Source organism: Mesoplodon densirostris, chromosome X (genome assembly GCF_025265405.1).
Source record: "Mesoplodon densirostris isolate mMesDen1 chromosome X, mMesDen1 primary haplotype, whole genome shotgun sequence".
In the NCBI taxonomy this organism is placed as follows: Eukaryota; Metazoa; Chordata; class Mammalia; order Artiodactyla; family Ziphiidae; genus Mesoplodon; species Mesoplodon densirostris.
The window spans coordinates 35,462,692-35,483,920 of record NC_082681.1 but is presented as its reverse complement, the minus strand read 5'-3'; the positions used below and the strand labels follow the sequence as shown (position 1 = coordinate 35,483,920).

Genomic DNA, 21,229 nt, shown 5'->3' with positions numbered 1-21,229 from the left:
GGAGCTGAAACTGCCGGCGGTCTTGGCGCCCAAACTGCCGGCTGTCGTGGCGCCCGAACTGCCGGCTGTCGTGGCGCCCGAACTGCCGGCTGTCGTGGCGCCCGAACTGCCGGCTGTCGTGGCGCCCAAACTGCCGGCTGTCGTGGCGCCCAAACTGCCGGCTGTCGTGGCGCCCAAACTAATGCCGCCATCGGCAACCAGGCTGCCGCCAGAACCCCTCTGGAAAACTTACGAGAAGGGACAGGTAAGTGGTTTTAAGAGTTTTCCCATAAGTTAAGGATCTATGGGAAAAGCGAACTGCTAGAAGTTTATTTGAACCGCAATGCCCATTTATGAGAAATGAGGGGAGTACGCTGTATCTCTGTCCAAAAGATGTAAACTAGTGACTTTGTTTCGAAGGGATCAGCTAATTAGAGTAGTTTGGGCGCGGATTCTAGTTATTTAATGGGTTTGCGTGGGCGGTGTAGTTGTCACCAGGCGAGGTCTCATCACCAAGGAACAAATCGGTCCAACCTAACGGATTTTCAGAGCAACCGATTCTGCCACCCCTTTGACAGTTATCACTGTGTGCTGGTAAAACTCCCGTGGCCGACCCAAGGGTCGTGCCTGTGTAAAGGGTATTTGTTCTGAAGCGTTGCTCCGCGAGGTACTTGAGCGGCCGCAATCAGCAGCCTTCGAGTCTACCGCCCGCGCACGCGGGCGGGCTGGCCGCCGCCTCGAGGCCATCCGCCTGTCCGCGGTGGCGGAAGTGTGGGGAGTGGTGGCGCGCAAGGCTCCTACCCGTCGCCACACAGTCCGCCGGCCGCCCGGAGCCCACTCGCTCCCTCTGGAACCACCCTGTGCAGAGAGGCCGTCCCGGCGCCAGTCGGCTGAGGAGCGTGTGAGTCCGGCGGTCGGAGGGCTCTTGGCGCCTCGTTGGCGCCGAGGGCTGCGCGCTGCTCTTCCCTTCCCAGCCCACCTGGGGTGGCGCGAAGGCTTTAGGGCCCCTCGGCCTGGTGGGAGGTTTTCTAGGGAAATGCAATCAAATCCTAGGGCTGCGGTCTTCCCTTGGGAGCTTAGTGCCCCTGGGATAAGGATGGAGTGGTCATTGCCTCCAAACTGCAGCTAGCGGCTATGAACTTGAGAAACTACCCATTTAGTTTTGTGGTGACTTCTGGTGCTGGGAGCTTGCGGTCAGGCGCCCTCCATTTAGTTATAATTCTGATTCCAATTCTAATTCTGATGAAGTGAGATGGAGCTGGCTGGGTGGGGGCGGTGAGTGGTGGAGAGCGGTCCTGTTAATTTAATTCGGTATCAAAGAGTGCTTACTGGAAAAATGTGGATGGCTTTTCTTAAAAGAAATATGATGCAACCAGTTCATTGTATAAATGCAGATAGCAAATCTAAAAAATCATTAAAACTCATTTCTACCAGGGGTGTCTACCTTCTCTGAAATGGTTCCAGTTCTTACATTCTTTCTTTCATAAGAGAGGAGTTGCCAGAAAGGCACTGAAATGAACAAAATGCCTTAGTCTTAATTCTGCTGAGGAATCTAAAAGTTACTACTGATCTGATTAAATCTTGCTTAGCAGCTAGTTCTTCAAATCTGTATTTCTGCTCCCAAACTTAAATGTTTGTTACTCTTATGTTAGGCAGTGTACCCAGTCCCAAGATTTTTTATTCAATTTATTTTATTTTAATTAACTTTACCCCTTACCTTTACATTTAGTTTTTGTATTTGTGTGTGTGTGTGTGTATGTGTGTATAACTGTATGAAGCAGGAAAAGGAGAGAGATGGCTATCACAAATAATCAATCTCTTTTTCTCTTTTTCTCTCTCTCTCTCCTCCCCCACCCTCGCCCCACCCTCCCATCCTGGGTGTCTGATTTTTCACTCCTGATCTCTCTTGTGCTTTCTATGCCTTTCTGGTAGTTTCTGAAGTCAGCCTAAAGGACTGAAATCATAACTGGTGAATGATTTACCTGTAAAGGGGTCTCAGACTCACTTGTATGAGGTTTTGTTTGTTTGTCTTTCCTTTTCTCTATTTTAACTGGTAGTGCTAAATATTCTTTGTCCTCCCCCCACTTTTTACAGTTTTTTATATTGAAGTATAGTTGAGGTACAATGTTATATAAGTTACAGGTGTACAATATAGTGATTCACAATTTTAAAGGTTATGCTCTGTTTATTGTTAATATAAAATATTGGCTATATTCCTCGTGTTGTACAATATATCCTTGTAGCTTATTTTATACCTAATGGTTTGTACCTCTTAATCCTCTACCCCTACACTTCCGCTCCCCCTTCCCTCTCTCCACTGGTAACCACTAGTTTGTTCTGTATATCTGTGAGTCTGCTTCTTTTTTGTTATATTCACTTGTATGTGTTTTTTAAAAAAGGTTCCAGTGCTTTTAAGTGAGATTCGAATTCAAAACTCGGAACTCAATGAATGGTTTACAGAGTATTAGGAGCTATACATTATCTGGAGCTTTTCATCTAACTTAAATTATAAGATTTTATAACTTGGTGTATAACATAGTGTCCTTAGAACGTAAGAAAACTTTGTCAGTTTTTCATATATGTACACTGCTTTTTCCCATTTATTTATTTATTTATGTATGGCTGCGCTGGGTCTTTGCTGCTGCGCAAGGACCTTCATTTTAGTTACGGCGAGCGGGGACCACTCCTCGCTGCGGCACGAAGTCCTCTCATTACGGTGGCCTCTCCTGTTGAGGAGCACAGGTTCCAGGTGTGCGGGCCTCAGTAGTTGTGGCTCACGGGCTCTAGAGCGCAGGCTCACTTGTTGTGGCACATGGGCCTAGTTGCTCCACGGCATGTGGGATCTTCCTGGGCCAGGGCTCGAACCCGCATCCTCTGCATTGGCAGGCGGATTCTTAACCACTGCACCACCAGGGAAGCCCGCTTTTTTCCATTTTTGAGAAAAAATTTCCTCAGAAGTAGTGTGGGCCCTAAAACTCAAAATGCAAGCCACTACAGATATATCCCTAATAGATGGAAAATAAGGTGAAAAAATGAAGATCAACTTGGAGATTATTCACTTTACAGAATGTGCATTATATATATGTGTGTGTGTATATGTATGTGTGTGTGTGTATATATATATATATATAAATATATATATATATGTATATATATGGATTCATCTTAGGATTCCTTCAAATGGCTTTTAGGGGTATTTCAAATAAGTGGTGGTTGTGAGGATTAAATGAAATAATAGACCTTATGCACTCAATGTAGAGCCTGGCACATGGAGTAAATGTTAGTGATGAATAAATCAAATTAGATTTTACATTTTTCCATTATCATCCCTTCAGAAATGAGTCTATTCCATGAAGTTAGATGTACTTATATAGATAGCCCAGCCGTAAGACTGGGACTCCTAACTTTTCCCCGAGGTAGCTCGGAGCTGTTGATGTTGGCTTTAGAGTCATAAAAAGCTGCCTGCTCTCACACGGACTGTTTAATTCCTACCATTTTATTGATCATTAAGGTGAAATACTGAAAATTAAGCTGTGTTTCATTCAAATCATCATAGAGCATTTCGGCCAGTGGTTTTTTGGGTTGATTTTGGCCTTTGGTTGGCAGTCTTCTCTGCAGAGGTATGTAGCTTACTTGCTTTGGTAGTCACCACTGTATTGATGAGTTAATCCTTTACCGGAGAGTCTAAGACTATCAAGAAGACTAAATCATGTGTAACAGCTCTTACTTCATTTGTTATCATGTAATTAGTATTAACGTTGGAAAATCTGCACATATGGGAGGGGACATAAGGTGACTTTATAAATAATCAAGTTATGTCAAATAAAGTGTTTTGAAGCTGTACACATATCATTCCAGTGAGGGTTATCAGCAAGATATTGTGTAATGTAACCAGTACTACCAGAAGTGGTCACTAGAGGGGGCAAGAGGAGTTTTTGGTAACTTTCTGTTGGTTTTGTTTTTGTTTTCATGCACTCAAAACAAGAGATGAGTAGAAGCCAGGATGAACCTCCTTACGAACTTGAGGACCAGTTTATATTGCGTCTGCCTCCGGTAAGAAACCCTTGTATCTCAGGCCAAATATCTTCAGTGCATAAGTATCAGCCCTGCTTGGATTCTGTAGCATTTCTGTTTATTTAAGGTAGGCTATAAAAACCAAGAACATTTGTTTCCCAGGAGTTGTGTTCTATTTAGCAGTCCTATCCTAGTGTGTACTCTTTTAAGCAGCATTTCTTTTGTCCTGCACATGCCACCTACTGTGTGGGTTGATTTCCTGGCAAACAGGTGAGACAATGATGGATTCAGTCACTTATCACAGATGCCAACAGCCTTGCTCACTGGACAGCCAAGATAAGACTCTTCTAAAAGAGAGTTCCTTTCTGTCACCTCAAAAGGGGCAATGGAGGGGTTAGCACTGTCTCCTCAAATTCATCATCATGCAAGGCTGTTGAAGCTCATTTCAGCATTGTGTTAGGGACTCTTCCCCTATTGATACCTGTATTTAAGTATTATTTAGTCTAAGAAAGGTATATTAAGGATGGGCTTCAGAAAGGTATTTCCCCAATTAGGGTTAATTAATATAGCCAGTAAACTGCAGCTAAGCCTTCCCTTAGCAACTACAACTTGAAGGGTAACAGTGAGAAACAGGAATGTACAGCTAGGAGAAGGCATTATCTATAGCTGCTAAAAGACAACAATAACATTAGAGTCAACCTCATCCTAACTTGACTTACCCAGTGCACAGTATCTCATGGTACATGGCACTGTTCCTAACGTTTGGGAAGTTTAAGGTTCTATTTAAGGGAGGACAGTCTCTGACATACCTGTTCTATTACCTGCTAAGTAGACAATTAATCCTTCTGATTTTTCAATCTGCCTCCTTTTTAGGAACATGCTTCTACTGTCAGGAAGATAATACGTTCTGGAAGTGCTGCCATGAAGGATAAACTGAACATTGACTTTTCGTGTAAGTAGTTAATATCCATTCACCGTACACTGAACAGTAGTTTATTAAGGGATTGCTGTGTGTCAGGCACAATACTAGATACCAAGGATGTGACAAAGAATAGAATGTGGTCTCTGTCTTGATGGACTCAAAGAGAGGCTTCAGTCACTTCCATCTCTTCCTTTTAAGAGGAAAGGAAGTAGAACTTATACAACTTGAGGTAATTATCATGGTGTGTATAAGGAAGAACTTGGAGGTCAACTGGGGGATTTGCATACTGCTGATTGTCTCCTATATGAAACTTTTGTGATTTCTGACTGTCCGGGGAAATGACAGGTGGATGTACTATTCTTCATTTACAAAAGTGACATATCTTTATCTCTTTTAAATAATATTTATTAGATTTTTAAATACAGAGAAGTACATGAAGAATAAAATTTTAAATGGCCCATAATCCCAGCACTCTGGTAGCCCTTATTGACACTTTAAAAAAAAGGAATACAAATGCATGGCTAGAAAATTCAAATAAATCAGAAAGGTTCAAAAGGAGAAGTGAAACTCTCCTTCACAGTGCCTCAACCTCAATGCCAAGGATAACTAATATTAGCCTTTTCTCCTTGTGTTTCCTTATAGACAAAACTTTTATGCATAATACCAACATATAAATAATCTCTCTATATTTTTAAAGATAATTTACACAAAAAGGATCATGTCAAACATAGTTCTGCATCTTTCTTTTTTCACTTAATATTAGAAGATTACACTTGAATCCTTTCGAATCAAGAGACATTCATGTTTGAGACATCTGGGCAGGATTCAGAGTTGTCAGTATATGGCTGACTCTCTCTTTCTCTCTCTCTCTCTCTCTCTCTCTCTCTCTCTCTGGCTATTGTGTAGAATTTTATCTTTGTGAAACTAACTAGAGATTATAACTTGAGACTTATTAGTACTATTCTAGAATCAACCCTCCCCTTACCCAACCCTTTGAAAACACCCATGTACAATGACATGATCGAATGCTCCTAATGGTGTCCAAACGAATGGGTTTAAATGAATGGAGTTGGCCTTTCAAGATGAGAATGAAACAGTTACCACTTCATTCACTTTAGTTCACAACCATGACCAAGAAACTTAGCTACTTTTGATGGAATGACATAAACTAGAAAAAAAGAGCTCCATATACCCTGCCTTCTTTGCTGTGGGAAGTTACTAATTGCGTACACAATTCTGGCATTGTGAGAAATAGTAAGTTTCAATGAAAGACTCGTCTGTCCCCCATAAGTCTTCATTATTCAAACCCCAGGAGTCTTGAGAGTACATTGGGAAGATGTCAGATTTAATCTTTTCTACTTCTGTTCAGCTGATGGATGTCATGCAGTTGTTGGGATTGAAGATGTCTCACTATCTGCTAAGCTGGTTGATTTGCCTTGTGTTACTGAAAGCCTGAAAACTCTGGATAAAAGAACTTTTTATAAAACGGCAGATATTTCCCAGGTATGGACAAGTTTTCTTAATCTACTCGCCCACACATCCTTCAAGGATTTCCTTTCTCCCTCCTTTTCTTTCTTTCAATTCTCTTTTCACCTGCTTGTCATTTCTAATTTCCAGCTCAATTGCACAGGGAATACAATGTCATGTTCTGGTTTGGTGTTTGATCCATCACTTTTCACTACTATATTTTATCCAAATAGCTTTTAGAGCCTCCTGTTTGCCATTTATAGTGCCTTTCATTCTTTGAAAAATATGAGCATCTGGGATCTTCGTCTGAAATTCCTGTTAAAGCAGTGTGCTGTTAACTCTGGAGGTTTACATTGGTTCTTATTCATCATCTCTACTGTTGATATTTTGTTTCCTTTATAAATCAAAATGCTAAGACATATCTTGTTTTCAACACATTCCTTCCGCAGTGGTAAGCACTGGAGCTAAAAACAACAACAACCTCAGAGTCCATATGCTGTGCTGCCGAGATAGAGAATGCATATGAGTGTATGTAATACTTGGTTTTCTGGAAATGCCAGGTAGCATTCTCCTTACTTTTGTGCTCCAGGATTTCTGGTGGTAAGAATGATCATCATCCATTACTAACCCAAGATTTGTGGCCACCGTCAACTTCTTTGTCTTTGTTAAATGCAGATGCTTGTGTGCACTGCTGATGGTGGTGTCCACTCTGATCCTGAAGAACCGGTTACCTCTACTGATCTTAAAGCAAGCAGGAAAAGTGAAAAGGAGGGACAGAAAAAATATATCTGGAAGCATGGCAGTAAGTCATCAGTCCCTTGCTCATTCTGGCTAACTACATTTATCTGCTGGATCCTAAGTACTTGTGAGCCAGGGATCTGTTACCACACTTAGGTGTTTGGTTCAGTAGGCATCCACATGCTCTTAAAGGAACGAGTCGTGTCATGAGCCAGTGGCTTAGAGCATGACCTTATCAAATTCAGATAGATATATGATTACCATCAGTCATATATACATTTCACCATGTTGAATTTATTTTAGTGACTCAACCACTTAGGAATGTCAGAAAGAGAAGAGTCTGCAAAAAAAAAAAAAAGGTTAGTGGCATGCTATTTCTGTGTCTACTGGTTGGATTGGAAGAGGATTATGAATGGAGGGGAAGGGAGACAGTCAGTTGGGTATTCATTTGTTCAGTCATTTATATGTCCAATAAACATTTTCTGAGTATGAGCAACATGCCAGGCACTGTGTGCTAACAATTGGAAATATGTAACGAACAAAAACAGACTTGACCCTTGAAGTTATAGGGTAGTCACTTAGGGATCTAGATGTGTCATGAACTTGAAACTTCTGCTAACGCTTTTAAAAGTTCCCAACTGCAAAATCTTGTTTTAAAGTGAACCCATCCAGAACCTGAGAATTGGGAATTGTGGTTGTATTTCTAACCTTACCTCAGACTTGTAGAACCCTGGGCAAACTACAGGAGTACTATGCCTTGGCTTCTTTTTTAATTAAATTTTTTATTTTGAAATCATTGTAGATTCACATGCAGCTATAAGCAATAGGAAAGAGATACTGTGTACCCTTTACCCAGTTCTTCCCATGGTAACATTTGCAAAACTATAGTACAATATCACAAATAGGAAATTGACATTATTACTATTCACTAATCTTATTCAAATTGTTCCAGTTTTACTTTCTCCTGTGTATGTGTGTGCATGTGTTTAGTTCTATGCAATTTTATCCCATGTGTATGTTGGTGTATCCACCCATGCAGTCAAGATACTGAACAGTATTGTCACCACCAGGATCTCTCATCTTGCCCTTTTAAAGCCACACCCATCTCCTCCTCACCCCAAATCAGCAGGCTCTAACCCCTGCTAATCACTAATATGTTCTCCATCTCTATAATTTTGTCATTTCGACAATGTCGTATAAATGGAATCATACAAAGTATAACAGTTGAGACTGGCTTTGTTTTTTTCACTCAGATTAATTCCCTTAAGGTCCATGTGGATTGTTGCATGTATCAATAGTTCCTTCCTTTTTATTGCTGAGTGGTATGCCGTGTTATGAATGTACCACCGTTTGCTTAATTGTTCACTCATAGAAGGACATCCTGTCTGTTTCCATTTTTTGACTATTACAAATAAAGCTGCCAGCACGTTTTTGTGTGAACATAAGTATTCATCTATTTGGCATAAATGCCCAGGAGTGCAATTACTGGGTATGTTGCATGTTTAGTTTTATAAGAAACTACCCATAGTGTTTTCCAGGTGGCTGCACCATTTTACATTTGCCCCAGAAATGTACGTGTGATCCAATTTCTGTACCTTTTCACCAGCATTAGGTGTTGTCACTATTTTTTATTTTAGCCATTCTGATAGATGTGTAGTGATCTCATTGTGGTATTAATTTGCATTTCCCTGATGGCTAAAGATGTTGAGCATCTTCTCATGTGCTTGTTTGCCCTCTATATGTCCAGTTCAGTGAAGTGTCTGTTCATGCCTTTTGCCCATTTTCTAAATGGATTGCTTTTATTGTTGAGTTTTGAGAGTTCTTTTTTATATTCCAAATACTAGTTTTCAGATATGTGGTTTGCAAATATTTTCTCCCAGTCTGTAACTTGTCTTTTTATGTTCTTCATGGGGTCTTTCAAAGAGCAAAAGTTTTTTTGTTTGATGAAGTCCGATTTATTGATTTCTCCTTTTAAGGATCTTATTTTTCATGTCAAGTATAAGAACTGTTTGCCTAGCCCAGATTCTGAAGATTTCTCCTAACTATCTTTTTAAAGTTTTACATTTAATTTAAGTCTGCAATCCATTTTTTTTTTTTTTTTTTTTTTTTTTTGCCGTACGCGGGCTTCTCACTGCTGTGGCCTTTCCCGCTGCGGAACACAGGCTCCGGACGCGCAGGCTCAGCGGCCATGGCTCACGGGCCCAGCCGCTCCGCGGCATGTGGGATGTTCCCAGACCAGGGCACGAACCCGCGTCCCCTGCATCGGCAGGCGGACTCTCAACCACTGCGCCACCAGGGAACCCCTGCAATCCATTTTTGAGTTAATTTTTGTAAAAGGTTTGAGAGTTAGTTCAAGGTTGTTCTTTTTTTTCCCCTTTGCATGTCCAATTGTTCCAGCACCATTTGTTAAAAAGGCTGCCCTTTGTCCATTATATTGCTTCTGCACCTTTGTAAAAAATAAGTTGGGCATATTTGTGTGAGTTTTTTTTTTCTGGGTTCCATTAATCAGTGTTGATCACCGATTCCACAGTGTAGCTTTGTAATAAGCCTTGAAATCAGGAAGACTGATCTCACTTTATTTTTTATTCAAGATTGTTGTAGTCATTCTAGAGTCTGTAACTTTCCATATACATTTTAGAGTAAGTTTGTCTATGTCTATAGAAAACCTTGTTGGAATTTTGATAGGAATTGCATTAAACCTATAGATCAGTAGCTTTACTATGTTTAATCTATGAGCATGGTTGCTTTGGCTTTATACTGTCAGTCAACAGCATTCATTGAGTGCCTACTAAATATAAAACTACATTAAGAATGGTTCTAGAACTCTTTAAGCTTTAGTAAAGTAGAAAAATTTTAACTTCATTGTTCATTGTGTTTTATTTCATAGTTCACTGGTATCAAACAAATGGAAGAAGTCCGCTCTCCTGAGGTAGACAAATCGTAATATAACTTTATTGTTAACCTATGCTGTATTTTATTTCACAGCTCTTTAATTTCAAACAAATCAAAAAAATCATAAAGATTACTTTCAAGCCTTCCTTCTCACCTGTAACCCCCACTCCCATACACACACACTGAATTTGATTCACTGAAAAATGAATTTATTGTTTAATGTCTGACAACTCCGAGAGCAAAAGATACAATTTGATCAGTGACCCTGTGTATTTTAATCTGCTTCTTTTCTGTGATATTTATTTTTAAAAACCATTTCTTGGAAGCCAGGGTTCACTCTTACCAGCAGTTGTTTGCAATTACTTATTCCTCCTCAAATTCTAATCTCTATTTGTGGCACGATGAATTGGTTGCTGTGGAGATTATTGTCTAAAACTGGATTTAAGGGAGAATATGTGGCTAAGACCCAGTTTTTATAGGAAACTCTCTAATAATAAAGATGTGTAGAAGTGGAATCTGGGATTTGGGATCTTTAAACCAAATTACTTCCAAGTAACAAAAAAATTATAGTTCTTTGCCAGTGTGGGTCAGTGCAAATAATTAACAACTGAGGCTTAAGGGTCATGCCTCTGAGGAGGTCTTTAATATAGAGTTGCAGATTGAAAAGATTAAATGTCTCAAGTAATTCGACTGGGAAAAAAATAAGCTTACTGTACAAAAATATAGACCCCGATCAAAGTTTCCTTCATAAATGGCATTGTTTAAAGTAGAAATTTGATTGGATGTATCTTAAAGAGGCCTAATTATTTGAATTCATTTGTATGTAGGAAGAGGAAATTAGACTCAGGAGGTTAAGTGAGGCTACTGGTATTCCTTCTTCTCCAACTTTGGTTCAGCACGTTGAACCTCCTGATGTGGAAGAGGAAGTGAAAAGACTGCTGTGCTCAGATGCTGAAGCTATCAGTGTCCGTATCCTTTTACACTAAATATTTTCTGTGTAGTCTGTTCCACCCCAAATGCACTTGGTGACAAGCTCTCATTTCTGATATTGTGTGCTGATGTTAATGTACAGAACTTATGATTTTTGGAAATGTTACTTTCTAGCTAGGAACAGTACATTCATGTAGTAGAAATTATTTACTTGTGTAATTCAGTATAAGGCACTTTTCTATACTAGGAATCCAGATACAAATGGCCTGAAGTTGGACTAAATTAAATAGCACTTTCAGCCAGAGAGCCTCTTCCCTTTCAAGTTTGCCTTCTGCTTTCTTTCTGCTTTTTCCTTGACTGCCTCTCCTTTCAGGATATGAGGTCATTGTCGAAGGTGAAACCGAGGAAATGGAAAGTCAAGGCTTCATTCCAAGCTTTGAGATGGTCTCAGAAATGAGTAACTGTAAACAGCGTCATACATCACCAGGTGCATTAATAAAGGCAAAGCAGGAGCTTCAGAGAGGCAGGTGTTGACTGTGTGTAGGACCATTCTCCGTAAACTCACAGGCCAATCACAGAAAAGGGGTGCCTTTGCCCTTCTCTCCTCCTATTGGTCCCACAAGTTTAGGGGTTTTAGATTGGGGTTCTAATATCCCATCCATCCCTGCTATTCTAAATTCCTGTGGGCCCTTGGATTCTCTGAATATTTTGATCATTGAATACATAAATGAATGTTACAGTGTTTTGCCTTTCCTGTCCTTGTTTTATAAAGGGAATAATCTTCCTGTGAGAAAAATTATTTTTAAAATTCATTGGTTGCCCAGTAAACTTGAGGGGGAGTATAATTGCAGCTGGAGTGGGAGTCATTTGAAAAGCTTCAGATGGTTTCACCTTCCTTTTGCTTAAAACCCATAGAATATGGTGTGTTTCGGGAGGTGGTCAATGACTCTAGCAGTAGCAGTGATGAAGTTGAGCATGATAAGGAGGAAGATGAAGAGGGAGAGGATGACTATGATGATGTGGATAAAGACAAGGAAGATTATTATGATGTGCATGTGGAAACGGAGCTACAGGACAAGTTCATTGAATCTGGCCAGTATGAGGCAAAGGAGGGAACCAGCTCAACAGGTAAGTTAGGGAAAAACAAAGGGGTGGGACAGAGTGGGTGGCAGTACTAAAGACTGACTCTAAACACGTGTTAGTTGCAAAGTTACGTTTGAGAAATTATTGCTCAGATGTGTAGTGGAGCTTTAGTTGATTTGGATCTTGGTCCACTAGTTTAGGCCATGTTTAGATACATGAAGTTTTTGTCTATCTCTATTAGTCATGGAAATTCAGAAGCAGACTCATTACGTGGAGAAAAATCTCCGAAAGATTCAGTGGAAAGCACAAAAGACAGCAGAAGTGAATTATGCAAGTGGAAAACCTAATGCTCAAGGTAAATTCTTGTTGGCTGGTATAAATATATCCTGATATCTTACTTTCAAAATCCCATCTTTGTGTTTCCACTCATGTCATCTCTTTTCAGCATTCTGGTTCATTCATGAACCTGAACAACCTCTTAGATACCCCTAATAAAAGATAGCCCTATTTCCTTTTACCTGAGTAATTTTGATCATCTTATATAAGCATTTTGGGGAGGGGACCAGGAGACTTGAGATAATAATTGCCAATATTGAACATTTAACTATGTGAAAGGCATGTACAGAGCTAAGCATTTTACGTGTATTATCTCATTTCATCCTGACATCCCTGAAATATAGGTGCTGTCACTATTGACGTTTTATAGATAAGAAATTGAAATTCAAAGAGATTAAGTAACTTGCCAAGGACCACAGTAAGTGGTAGGGCATAGATTGAACCCTGTTGCTCTGTACCAAAATGTATTCATTACAATAAAAGAAAAACTAAATTAATTTAAAATTTTTATGATGCCTGCCTGAACAAAAATTAATATCATGCTTTATTTTTATTAATACACATTAATACATATTTTATTAATACACATATCAGCAAAAGGAAAATGTATGTTTAGGCCATGTTTGCTTCCCTTTTTACAGTGAGGGAAATTCTGAAGCATCTGGAGAATTCCTTGCCAGATTTCTTTTTCTGTAGAGCTCTTGTCATTGAAGGGGAGCAACTTGACACAGAACTATACTTATTTAGAGTGTTGTCCTTCAGAATAACCAAGTTAGATAATAGATGTGGACATACTTTGAAAGATACAGATATATGGTATTATGGTTGTTGTCGTGTGCAGTACTAGTTAAGAATGGTAATATTCTGCCCTAGTGCAGGGGAATGAAGGAGTCAGCACCAGATTCCAAGCCAGCTCTTTAAGTAGGTCACCACAGTCAAAGGATTTGTGCTAAACTAGAAAAAGGTAACATGAAGGCATTCTAACTCTTTGTTTTAGGGCAAGAAAAAAAAATGCCATGTAGGGTGTATAAAATCAAATCGAATGGCCCTGCAGTTGGAGAGTGTAGTTTTTATACTCTAAATCATTTTTAAAATGTGTTTTTATTGAAGTAGAGTTGATATACAATGTTGTGCCAATCTGCTGTACAAAGTGACTCAGTTATACACATAGAGACATTCTTTCTCTAAATCCTTTTTTAAAAGTACTCTTTTGTTACGACTGACAGTTTTCTTACTTATCAAATTATTTGCCAAACTCTTTGTCTCTCTTGGTTCTCTTTTCCTTTGAGACTCAGCATTCATCTTTTATTTTATTTATTTTTTGTTTGTTTGTTTTTTGGTTTTGTTTTTTTTTTTTTTTTTGCGGTAGGCGGGCCTCTCACCATTGTGGCCTCTCCCGTTGCGGAGCACAGGCTCTGGACGTGCAGGCCCAGCGGCCATGGCTCACGGGCCCAGCCGCTCCGCGGCATGTGAGATCTTCCCGGACCGGGGCACGATCCTGTGTCCCCTGCATCGGCCACTGCGCCACCAGGGAAGCCCAGCATTCATCTTTTATATAATTTTTTTTAATATAATTTTTTAATATAATTCGTTTCCAGAGTCATTTACAGTCTGTGCTAGAGCAGATTAAGCTACAGGAAAAACAAACAAATGAGCAGGTGAGAAGTGTGTTTTCACATCAACCAGAAAACATCTGATGCAGAGAACCCCACCCCCCCAATCTCATTTCTGGCTGTTCTTTTCACAGGAACAGTAGTGGCCAAATCTTCTAAATGAGGGTAGCAGGTTGGAACAAAGTCTTTGTGAAAATCCGTTCATTCAGCAGATATTGAATTGAATGTCTATTAAGTGGAAAGCACTGGATGTACACACAGTGTTGAATAAGACACATACAATACTTGTCCTCATGGAGCTAACAGTCTAGCAGGGAAGATCAACAGCAAACAAATCATCATACAAATATAAAGGTGCAAATCATAAAGAAGGGCTGTGAAGGAGAGAGAGTCAGTGGTGCTATCTGAATAGAGTCCTGAATTAAATTGGGGAGACCATAATCAGCCTTTCTGAGGAAGTGATACTTAAGAGACCTGAAGGAAAAGTCCAGGCAAAAAGTGTATGAAGAGCTTCTTGGGTGGAGCGTATGCCAGGTCCCACATTGGAAAAGAGCTTGGCTTCTTTGAGGACCTCTGCAGTATTTAAAGCAAGGAAGAGAGTGACTTAACGTAAGGTTGGAGAAGTAGGCAGAGGCCATATTGTATGGTCCCTTGCAGTCCATGATAAGGAGGATGGGTTTTAGTCTTAAGTGCAATGGGGAGCCCCTGGAGAGCTTTAAGCAGAAGAGTTACATTTAATTTAGAAGTTTTAAAGATCACTTTGATTATTATCTGGAGAATGGATTGTGGGAGGGCAGGACTAGAAGCAGGGAGGCCAGTTAGGAGGCTGTGGGGTCGTCTAATAAAAGGTGATAGTAACTTGAAATACGGAGGTGGCAATGGAGATGGAAAGAATAAATATTTTTTCTTTTTTTAATTGAAATATCGTTAATTTACAATGTTGTGTTAGTTTCAAGTGTACAGCAAAGTGGTTCAGTTATATATATATATGTATGTGTGTGTGTGTGTATTCTTTTTCAGATTCTTTTCCATTATAGGTTACTACAAGATACTGAGTATACTTCCCTGTGCTATATAGTTGGTCCATGTTGTTTATTTTTTATCTATTTTATATATAGTAGTGTGTATATGTTAATCCCAACCTCCTAATTTATCTCCCCTCCCCCCTCCTGCTATCCCCTTTGGTAACCATAAGTTTGTTTTCTATGTCTGTGAGTCTATTTCTGTTTTGTAAATAAGTTCATTTGTATCATTTTTTTAGATTCCATATGTAAGTGATATCATGGTATTTGTTTTTCTCTGACTTACTGCACTTAATATGATAATCTCTAGGTCCATCCATGTGGCTGCAAATGGCATTATTTCATTTGGAAAGAAAATATATATATATATATATATATATATATATATATATATATATATATATATATATATATTTAACTGCAATAAAAATGTTTTATAACAGCTTTATTGGGATATAATTCATATACCATACAATTCACCCGTTTAAATTGTACAATTCAATGACTTTTAGTATATTCACAGAATTGTGCAACCATCACCACAATCAATTTTACATTTTTATCACCCAAAAAAGAAACCTGTACCCATTAGCAGTCATTTCCCGTTTCTTCTGACCCTCCCACTCACCACTCCCCAACCCAGTTCTAGGCAACCACTGATCTACTTTCTACTAGCCTACTTTGCCTATTCTGGTTATTTCATATAAAAAGGAAACATATACTACAAGGTCTGTTGTGTCTGGCTTCTTTCACTTGGCATAGTGTTTTCAAGGTTAACCCATGTTGTGGAATGTATCAGTACTTCATTCCACTTTATGGCTGAATAATATTCCACTGTACAGATATACAACATTTTGTTTATCCATTCATTCATCAGTTGACATTTGGGTTGTTTCCACTTTTTGGTTACCATGAATAATGCTGTTGTGAACATTTCTATATGAGAGAATGTATTTTAAAGGTAGAATTGATGGGAATTGGGCCAATTACTGGGTGTCGAAGGAGAAAAGAGCGTTAAGGATGTATGCCAGATTTCTAACTTGAAAGACTATTACTTAAAGCCACAAGAGAGTGAGCAGAGTGAAAAGAAAAGAGGGCAGCGTGGGATAAGTGAGGGTCAAGTAGCTGTATAGAAATGTATGCTGGTTCCAGCCCTATACTGTTGAGGGTAGGGTAACAGTTTTAAAGAGACTGGAGGTCATATTATGAGGATGGACTTAGCATGGGGCTTTTTTTGGGGGAGCCCACGCCGCACATCTTGCGGGAACCCGCACCTCCAGCAGTGAAAGTGCAGAGTCCTAACCACTGGACCGCCAGGGAATTCCTGAGCATAGAGCTCTTAAGGTAGTGATGCCATCCCCATGCTCATCCCCATACAAACAAGGCCAGGAGAATTCTTATGTTCTGTATATTCCCTTCTCCTCAGCACATCACTCATCTAAGTACTGCTTATAAACAGCCTTGTGCACAGTTTATGCCAGGATTGCTTTAGCACCCACTAAACATCTTTGTTTTCCTCCATGTAAGTAGTTAGTATTGAGGGAGTGCTATTTTCAACATAGAACTACAGCTGTAAACTTTATCCACTCAGAACCCTTTATGTTAGCTCATTTATTCAACATAGATTTATTGGGCACCTACTTAAAGCTAGGTTCCACAGGGAACTACAAAATGCTTATGACACAGTCTCTGCCTCCAGTTGGGGAGAAATACATGAGAGGGATAGGAATTTAAAGGAATGAGAGTTCACTTTTGTCCATGGAGATTAGGGGAAGCTTCATAGAGAGATGGTGTTTGGGGCCTTAAGAGGTGAGTAAGGTTCTAATAAAGAGAGAGAGAAATGAAGGCATTCTGTATAGAAAGTAGCATTCACAGTGGCTCAGAGGTGGTGATGCCAGGCTTAAGAGTTTAGATTTTTGGTGTAGGTCATAATAAGCCTTAAAAGCTTTTTCACCTGGGGAGTAACTCAGGAAATTTTCTCTGCCAGCAGTATATAGGAGAAATTGGAGGGGGGAAAGACTAGAGGAAGATGCAAGTGAGAGAAGGAATCAGAACTTAAAAACTGATTGGATTTCCAGGACAAAAAGGGAACAAAGAGTAGTGCAGAGCCTGGGTGACTGGAAAATGGTGAGCCACTAACAGGAATGAAGACAACTTGAAGAGGATTCTTGGGGGTGGGGGATGGAGAAGATGGTGAGTTGAGTTGGAAACACTTTTTAAAATGGGAGATCGGAGAGTGCCTCATGCATAGAAATGATCATTGAAGCTGTGGGGATAGATGAGTTAGCCAGGTTGACTGTTCAGCAAGAAGTCTGAACCTAAGGAAAAACCTCCCTTTAGGAGGTGGTGGGAGGAGAAAGCCCCCGTAAAGGAGAAAGAACTGGAGAAGTCTGGTCGTAATCATGGTCAGCATCTGAGTGAAAAGATGCTCTCAATTACTACAGCTAGCAATTATAGCAGTTTGGTAGCTCATGTTCAGCACAGGATCATTTTGTAATGCTCCATTTCTGTCATTCCACAAAATGAAAATCCACACTGATATGGGGCGAGCTAAACTGAATAATACTCAAAAACAACCTTTGTCTCAAAGACAGTATACCTGAGTATTATTGGTCACTTTGCCATTTCAAGTAAATAAAAAAATTAAATCTTACATCACAAAATGTTCAGGGCTTCTGACTTAGAAAGCACCAGGGCAAGTAGAACATCATCAGACTCGCTATTGGTTAGGACTCTGAGCCAGTTTTCAAGGGTCTCATAACATGGCAGGAAGCAGCAGCTAAGACTCGGTTTAAGACACGGTGCGTTCAGTGGGGCAAGAGGCTATCACAACTGCCTTATCTTCTGAGTCTTAGACTATGGCTACAGTGATCCCATCTCCTTTGCCCCTACAGTGAGCTGTGACCTCTGTACACTCTTCCCAGAAGTACGAATTCTTAACAGCAAGCATATTTAATTTCTTTAGTATATTCAATTTGAAGCTTCCTTTTATAAGTTTGGCATGATAAAGGACAGCATCATTGTGTTTGTTTGCGTTCTTGACTGTGGCACTGTTCTTTGCAACATTGTAAGACTAAGATAACCTTATAAATGCCAAATTACAGTCTTTCTTTTTGGTTTATATAAGTAAATTCTAGATCAAGTCATGGAACTTAAGATTTCAGATGAATTTTTCGTGTTTTTCTGCCTCTCCCTACAGATCATTTCTCTACAGGAAAGCCTGAATGATTTTCTGAGGAAGTGAGGAGAGCCTTCAGCCTGGCACACAAACCTTGGCTTCACCATCCAGACTGAAGACCTAGATGATATTGTACCTGTTTCTTCTCCTTTCATTGCCTTATGTTGCATCATTTGTATTTGTTTCTCTGAACTTTTTTTTTTTTTTTTTGCTAGTTATATTCAAAGTTTGTAGCCATGTAGAAAGGGACAAAGTATTAAAAAGTAGTAGACCCGAAGACCCAAATCAACTATGGGACTTTGCTTCTCTTTATCAGTTTGAGAATTAACTTAAATTGTTTCTCTTTTATGGTGTCTCAGATTATTCACCCATGCTTGCCAAAGGCAGACAGTCTAACCTGAAGGCTATCCATCTGGTTTGCATAGATTTTTAGCTTTTTCTTCTTCTGTTTGTTTCAAATATTTCCTAAAACATAGAGTCAAACCAGTTCTACCAAGGGCTAGGACCTGCCACAGTTATTAAGTGCCTGTCTGGCAGCAGTTGATACTAGGTTGTATCCTGTAACTGTTCAGGCATTAAAGGCTGCTTTCCGGCTCAGGGATGATTTCTTGCTGCTGCTATCTTTGTTCTGTTGTTAATGATTTTAGGATTGTGTCTGGTTGTTATTTGGCAGCTATGGGACTAGTTAGAGCAGAGGTGAAATTCTGAGCTGTCATCCTTATCCTGAGCCTCTTCTTCCTAACCCCCATCGGAAAAGGTTAGGAAAAAAACAGATACCTGTGGGAGCTCCCTGGTTGCCTAGTGGTTAGGATTCCAGGCTTTCACTGCCATGGCCGGGGTTCAACCCCTCGTCTGGGAACTCCCGTAAGCCTCGTGGCCAAAATAAAAAATAAAAAAAACGAACAAAAAACAGATACTTGTATTGCCTGTGAAAACTTCCTTAAAAACCCTGGGCCAGTTTGGTGATTTTCAGCTATGTTAAGAGTTTCTAGTCTGTATTCTTTAAGCAATAAATAAATTCCTTACGTGGATTACTGTCACTTTATTAAACAGCTCCCATGATACGTATATTCATATCCAAAAGGAAACTGGTGAGACAAGCAATAAATTCTGCAGTTAGGAAATGAAAGAAGATGCTGTCAGCACTGGGACATCCTTCTAAAGAGCTCTTAGGATAACTCCTAATGAACTAAGCAGATCATCTCATATTCACCATAAATCATTGGGATTTTGAGAGAAGGTACAGAGAAGTAACAAAAATGGCAGCTCCAATATTTGCACTGAATTATGTTGTAGTGGAAGGAACACAAGGTTGGAATCCTGGCTCTGCTACCTACCTTGGGCAAGTCCCTACACCTCTTAGAGCCTGTATGTCCTTATCTGGAAATCAAGGGTGATAATGCTTATCACCAAGAGACATCTGAAGGTTTTCTGGAAGTAGCCCAGCTAGACCCAGGTCTGGTCCCAATTGATGAAGTCGGTGCCACTCTAGGAAATGAACCCCCAAGATTTCTCTGCCACTTTTAGTGCTCTCATTCCAAGTTGAAGGTAATAAGCCAAGGACAGAGAAGGGGAAGTCAGTATGCACGGGCAGGGCCTATGGAGAAGGGATGAAGGCAGAAGGAATGCTGGGGACAAATGCAGCATTTGGGAAGAAGTGGGTCTAAGGGAGAGAGACATGGACAAACAAAATGAAGCCAAGATGAGGAGAAAAGTTGGAGGATAGCTTGAAAACCAAGATAATTTTTTAAAGTTTTTTTTTTCCAGAAACCCAGAATTTAAAAGATGAGAAGAAAGAATAGGGAAAAGGAATTGTCAGAGGCAGAAGGTGGGGGAAGAGGCAGGGTTTGAAAAGAAGACAGACCTTTCCAGATGAAGGATGGCATAGGACTGGGGCAAAAACAAAAAGTACCCTGGGGACATGGCTGGAGAGACTGAGGCCGGAGAGAGTGGCACATAGACCACAGGTGGCATCCAGGGGTGAGAGAAGTAGAAGAGCCCTAGTCCAGCCTCTGTCCAATACTGGAGCCCAAGAGCAGCCAGAGCTCTGCTGAGAGGCAGTGGGGGAGGGAAGACAACGGGAAGGAGCAAATTTGTGTATCTGTGGTGCCCTTCTGTTCCCTCTACTACCGCGTCTTGTAACCCTGGGTAACTGCTTCACCACTGCCCTCCAGTCACCCAAGGCTTATTGCCGCCCTGACTCCCTCCCTCCCCCCAACACACACACATAATATATCATGAAGGTTTCCTTTTCTACAGTCTAGTGATTGTGACTTTGGCGTGTTACAGAACCGCACTGTCCAATATGGTATCCACCAGCCATGTGTGGCTTTTGAGCACTTGACATATGGCTAGGCCAAATTGAGGTGTGTCTTTCCACCCAGGCAAGGCTCAACTGCAGGTGGCCCCAGGCCTTGGCAGAATGCCCTGTGATCCTCCTGGAACCTGGGAAGATGGGCAATCTCACGAGGATTTGAGACAAGACCATTTCTCACTCACCTCCCTGTTTTGAGGGAGGCTGTCATAGGGCAGTTTCTCATCTGCCTCCCTCATTCTGGTGAGCATGAGACTTTCTGCCTGCCTCCCCACTCCCCTGCCCTTGCCCCAGAGGGTCCAGCTGCAGGCCATAGAGCTGCTTAGCAGCAGTCTGGAGTTGGTACTCAGCAACATGGTGTCCTGCCATTCATGTTGCATGTCATCTGGCCCCTTTTGTTTCAGTGTCATCCTGTGCAGCAGCGACACGGAACAGATCCCATTGCTGGTCTTGCTTTTGCTGTCTCTAAGTAATAAAGTGCCTGGATGTATGTGGGTTTCCTGTTCTTTTTTACCAGTTGAATCTGTCAGCTTACTTGACAATTTCTAAGACTTAATAAAAAAAAAGAAAGAACATAAAATATCTCAATAATGGTTTTATACTGATTACATGTTGAAATGGTAATACTTTGCATATATTGGGTAAAACGAAATATTAGTAAAATTAATCTCACCTGTTTATTTTTACCTTTTTAATATGGCCGCTAGAAAATTTAAAATTGCATATGTGACTCACATTATA

The 21,229-nt window shown here is 40.3% G+C and overlaps 1 protein-coding gene across 1 annotated transcript; it reads left to right on the top strand.

Moving 5' to 3' along the window:
* Positions 1-204: 204 nt before the first annotated feature.
* On the top strand, positions 205-18,240 carry LOC132482607 (transcription initiation factor TFIID subunit 7-like). Its single transcript, XM_060087916.1, is given in 14 exon segments — positions 205-244; positions 3,965-4,032; positions 4,867-4,945; positions 6,285-6,418; positions 7,058-7,184; positions 7,424-7,479; positions 10,008-10,049; positions 10,840-10,981; positions 11,316-11,429; positions 11,858-12,070; positions 12,267-12,334; positions 12,336-12,380; positions 13,960-14,019; positions 18,196-18,240. Coding segments are annotated over 13 exon segments (1,191 nt in total). The 5' UTR covers positions 205-244; positions 3,965-3,966.
* The last annotated feature ends 2,989 nt before the right edge of the window (positions 18,241-21,229 follow it).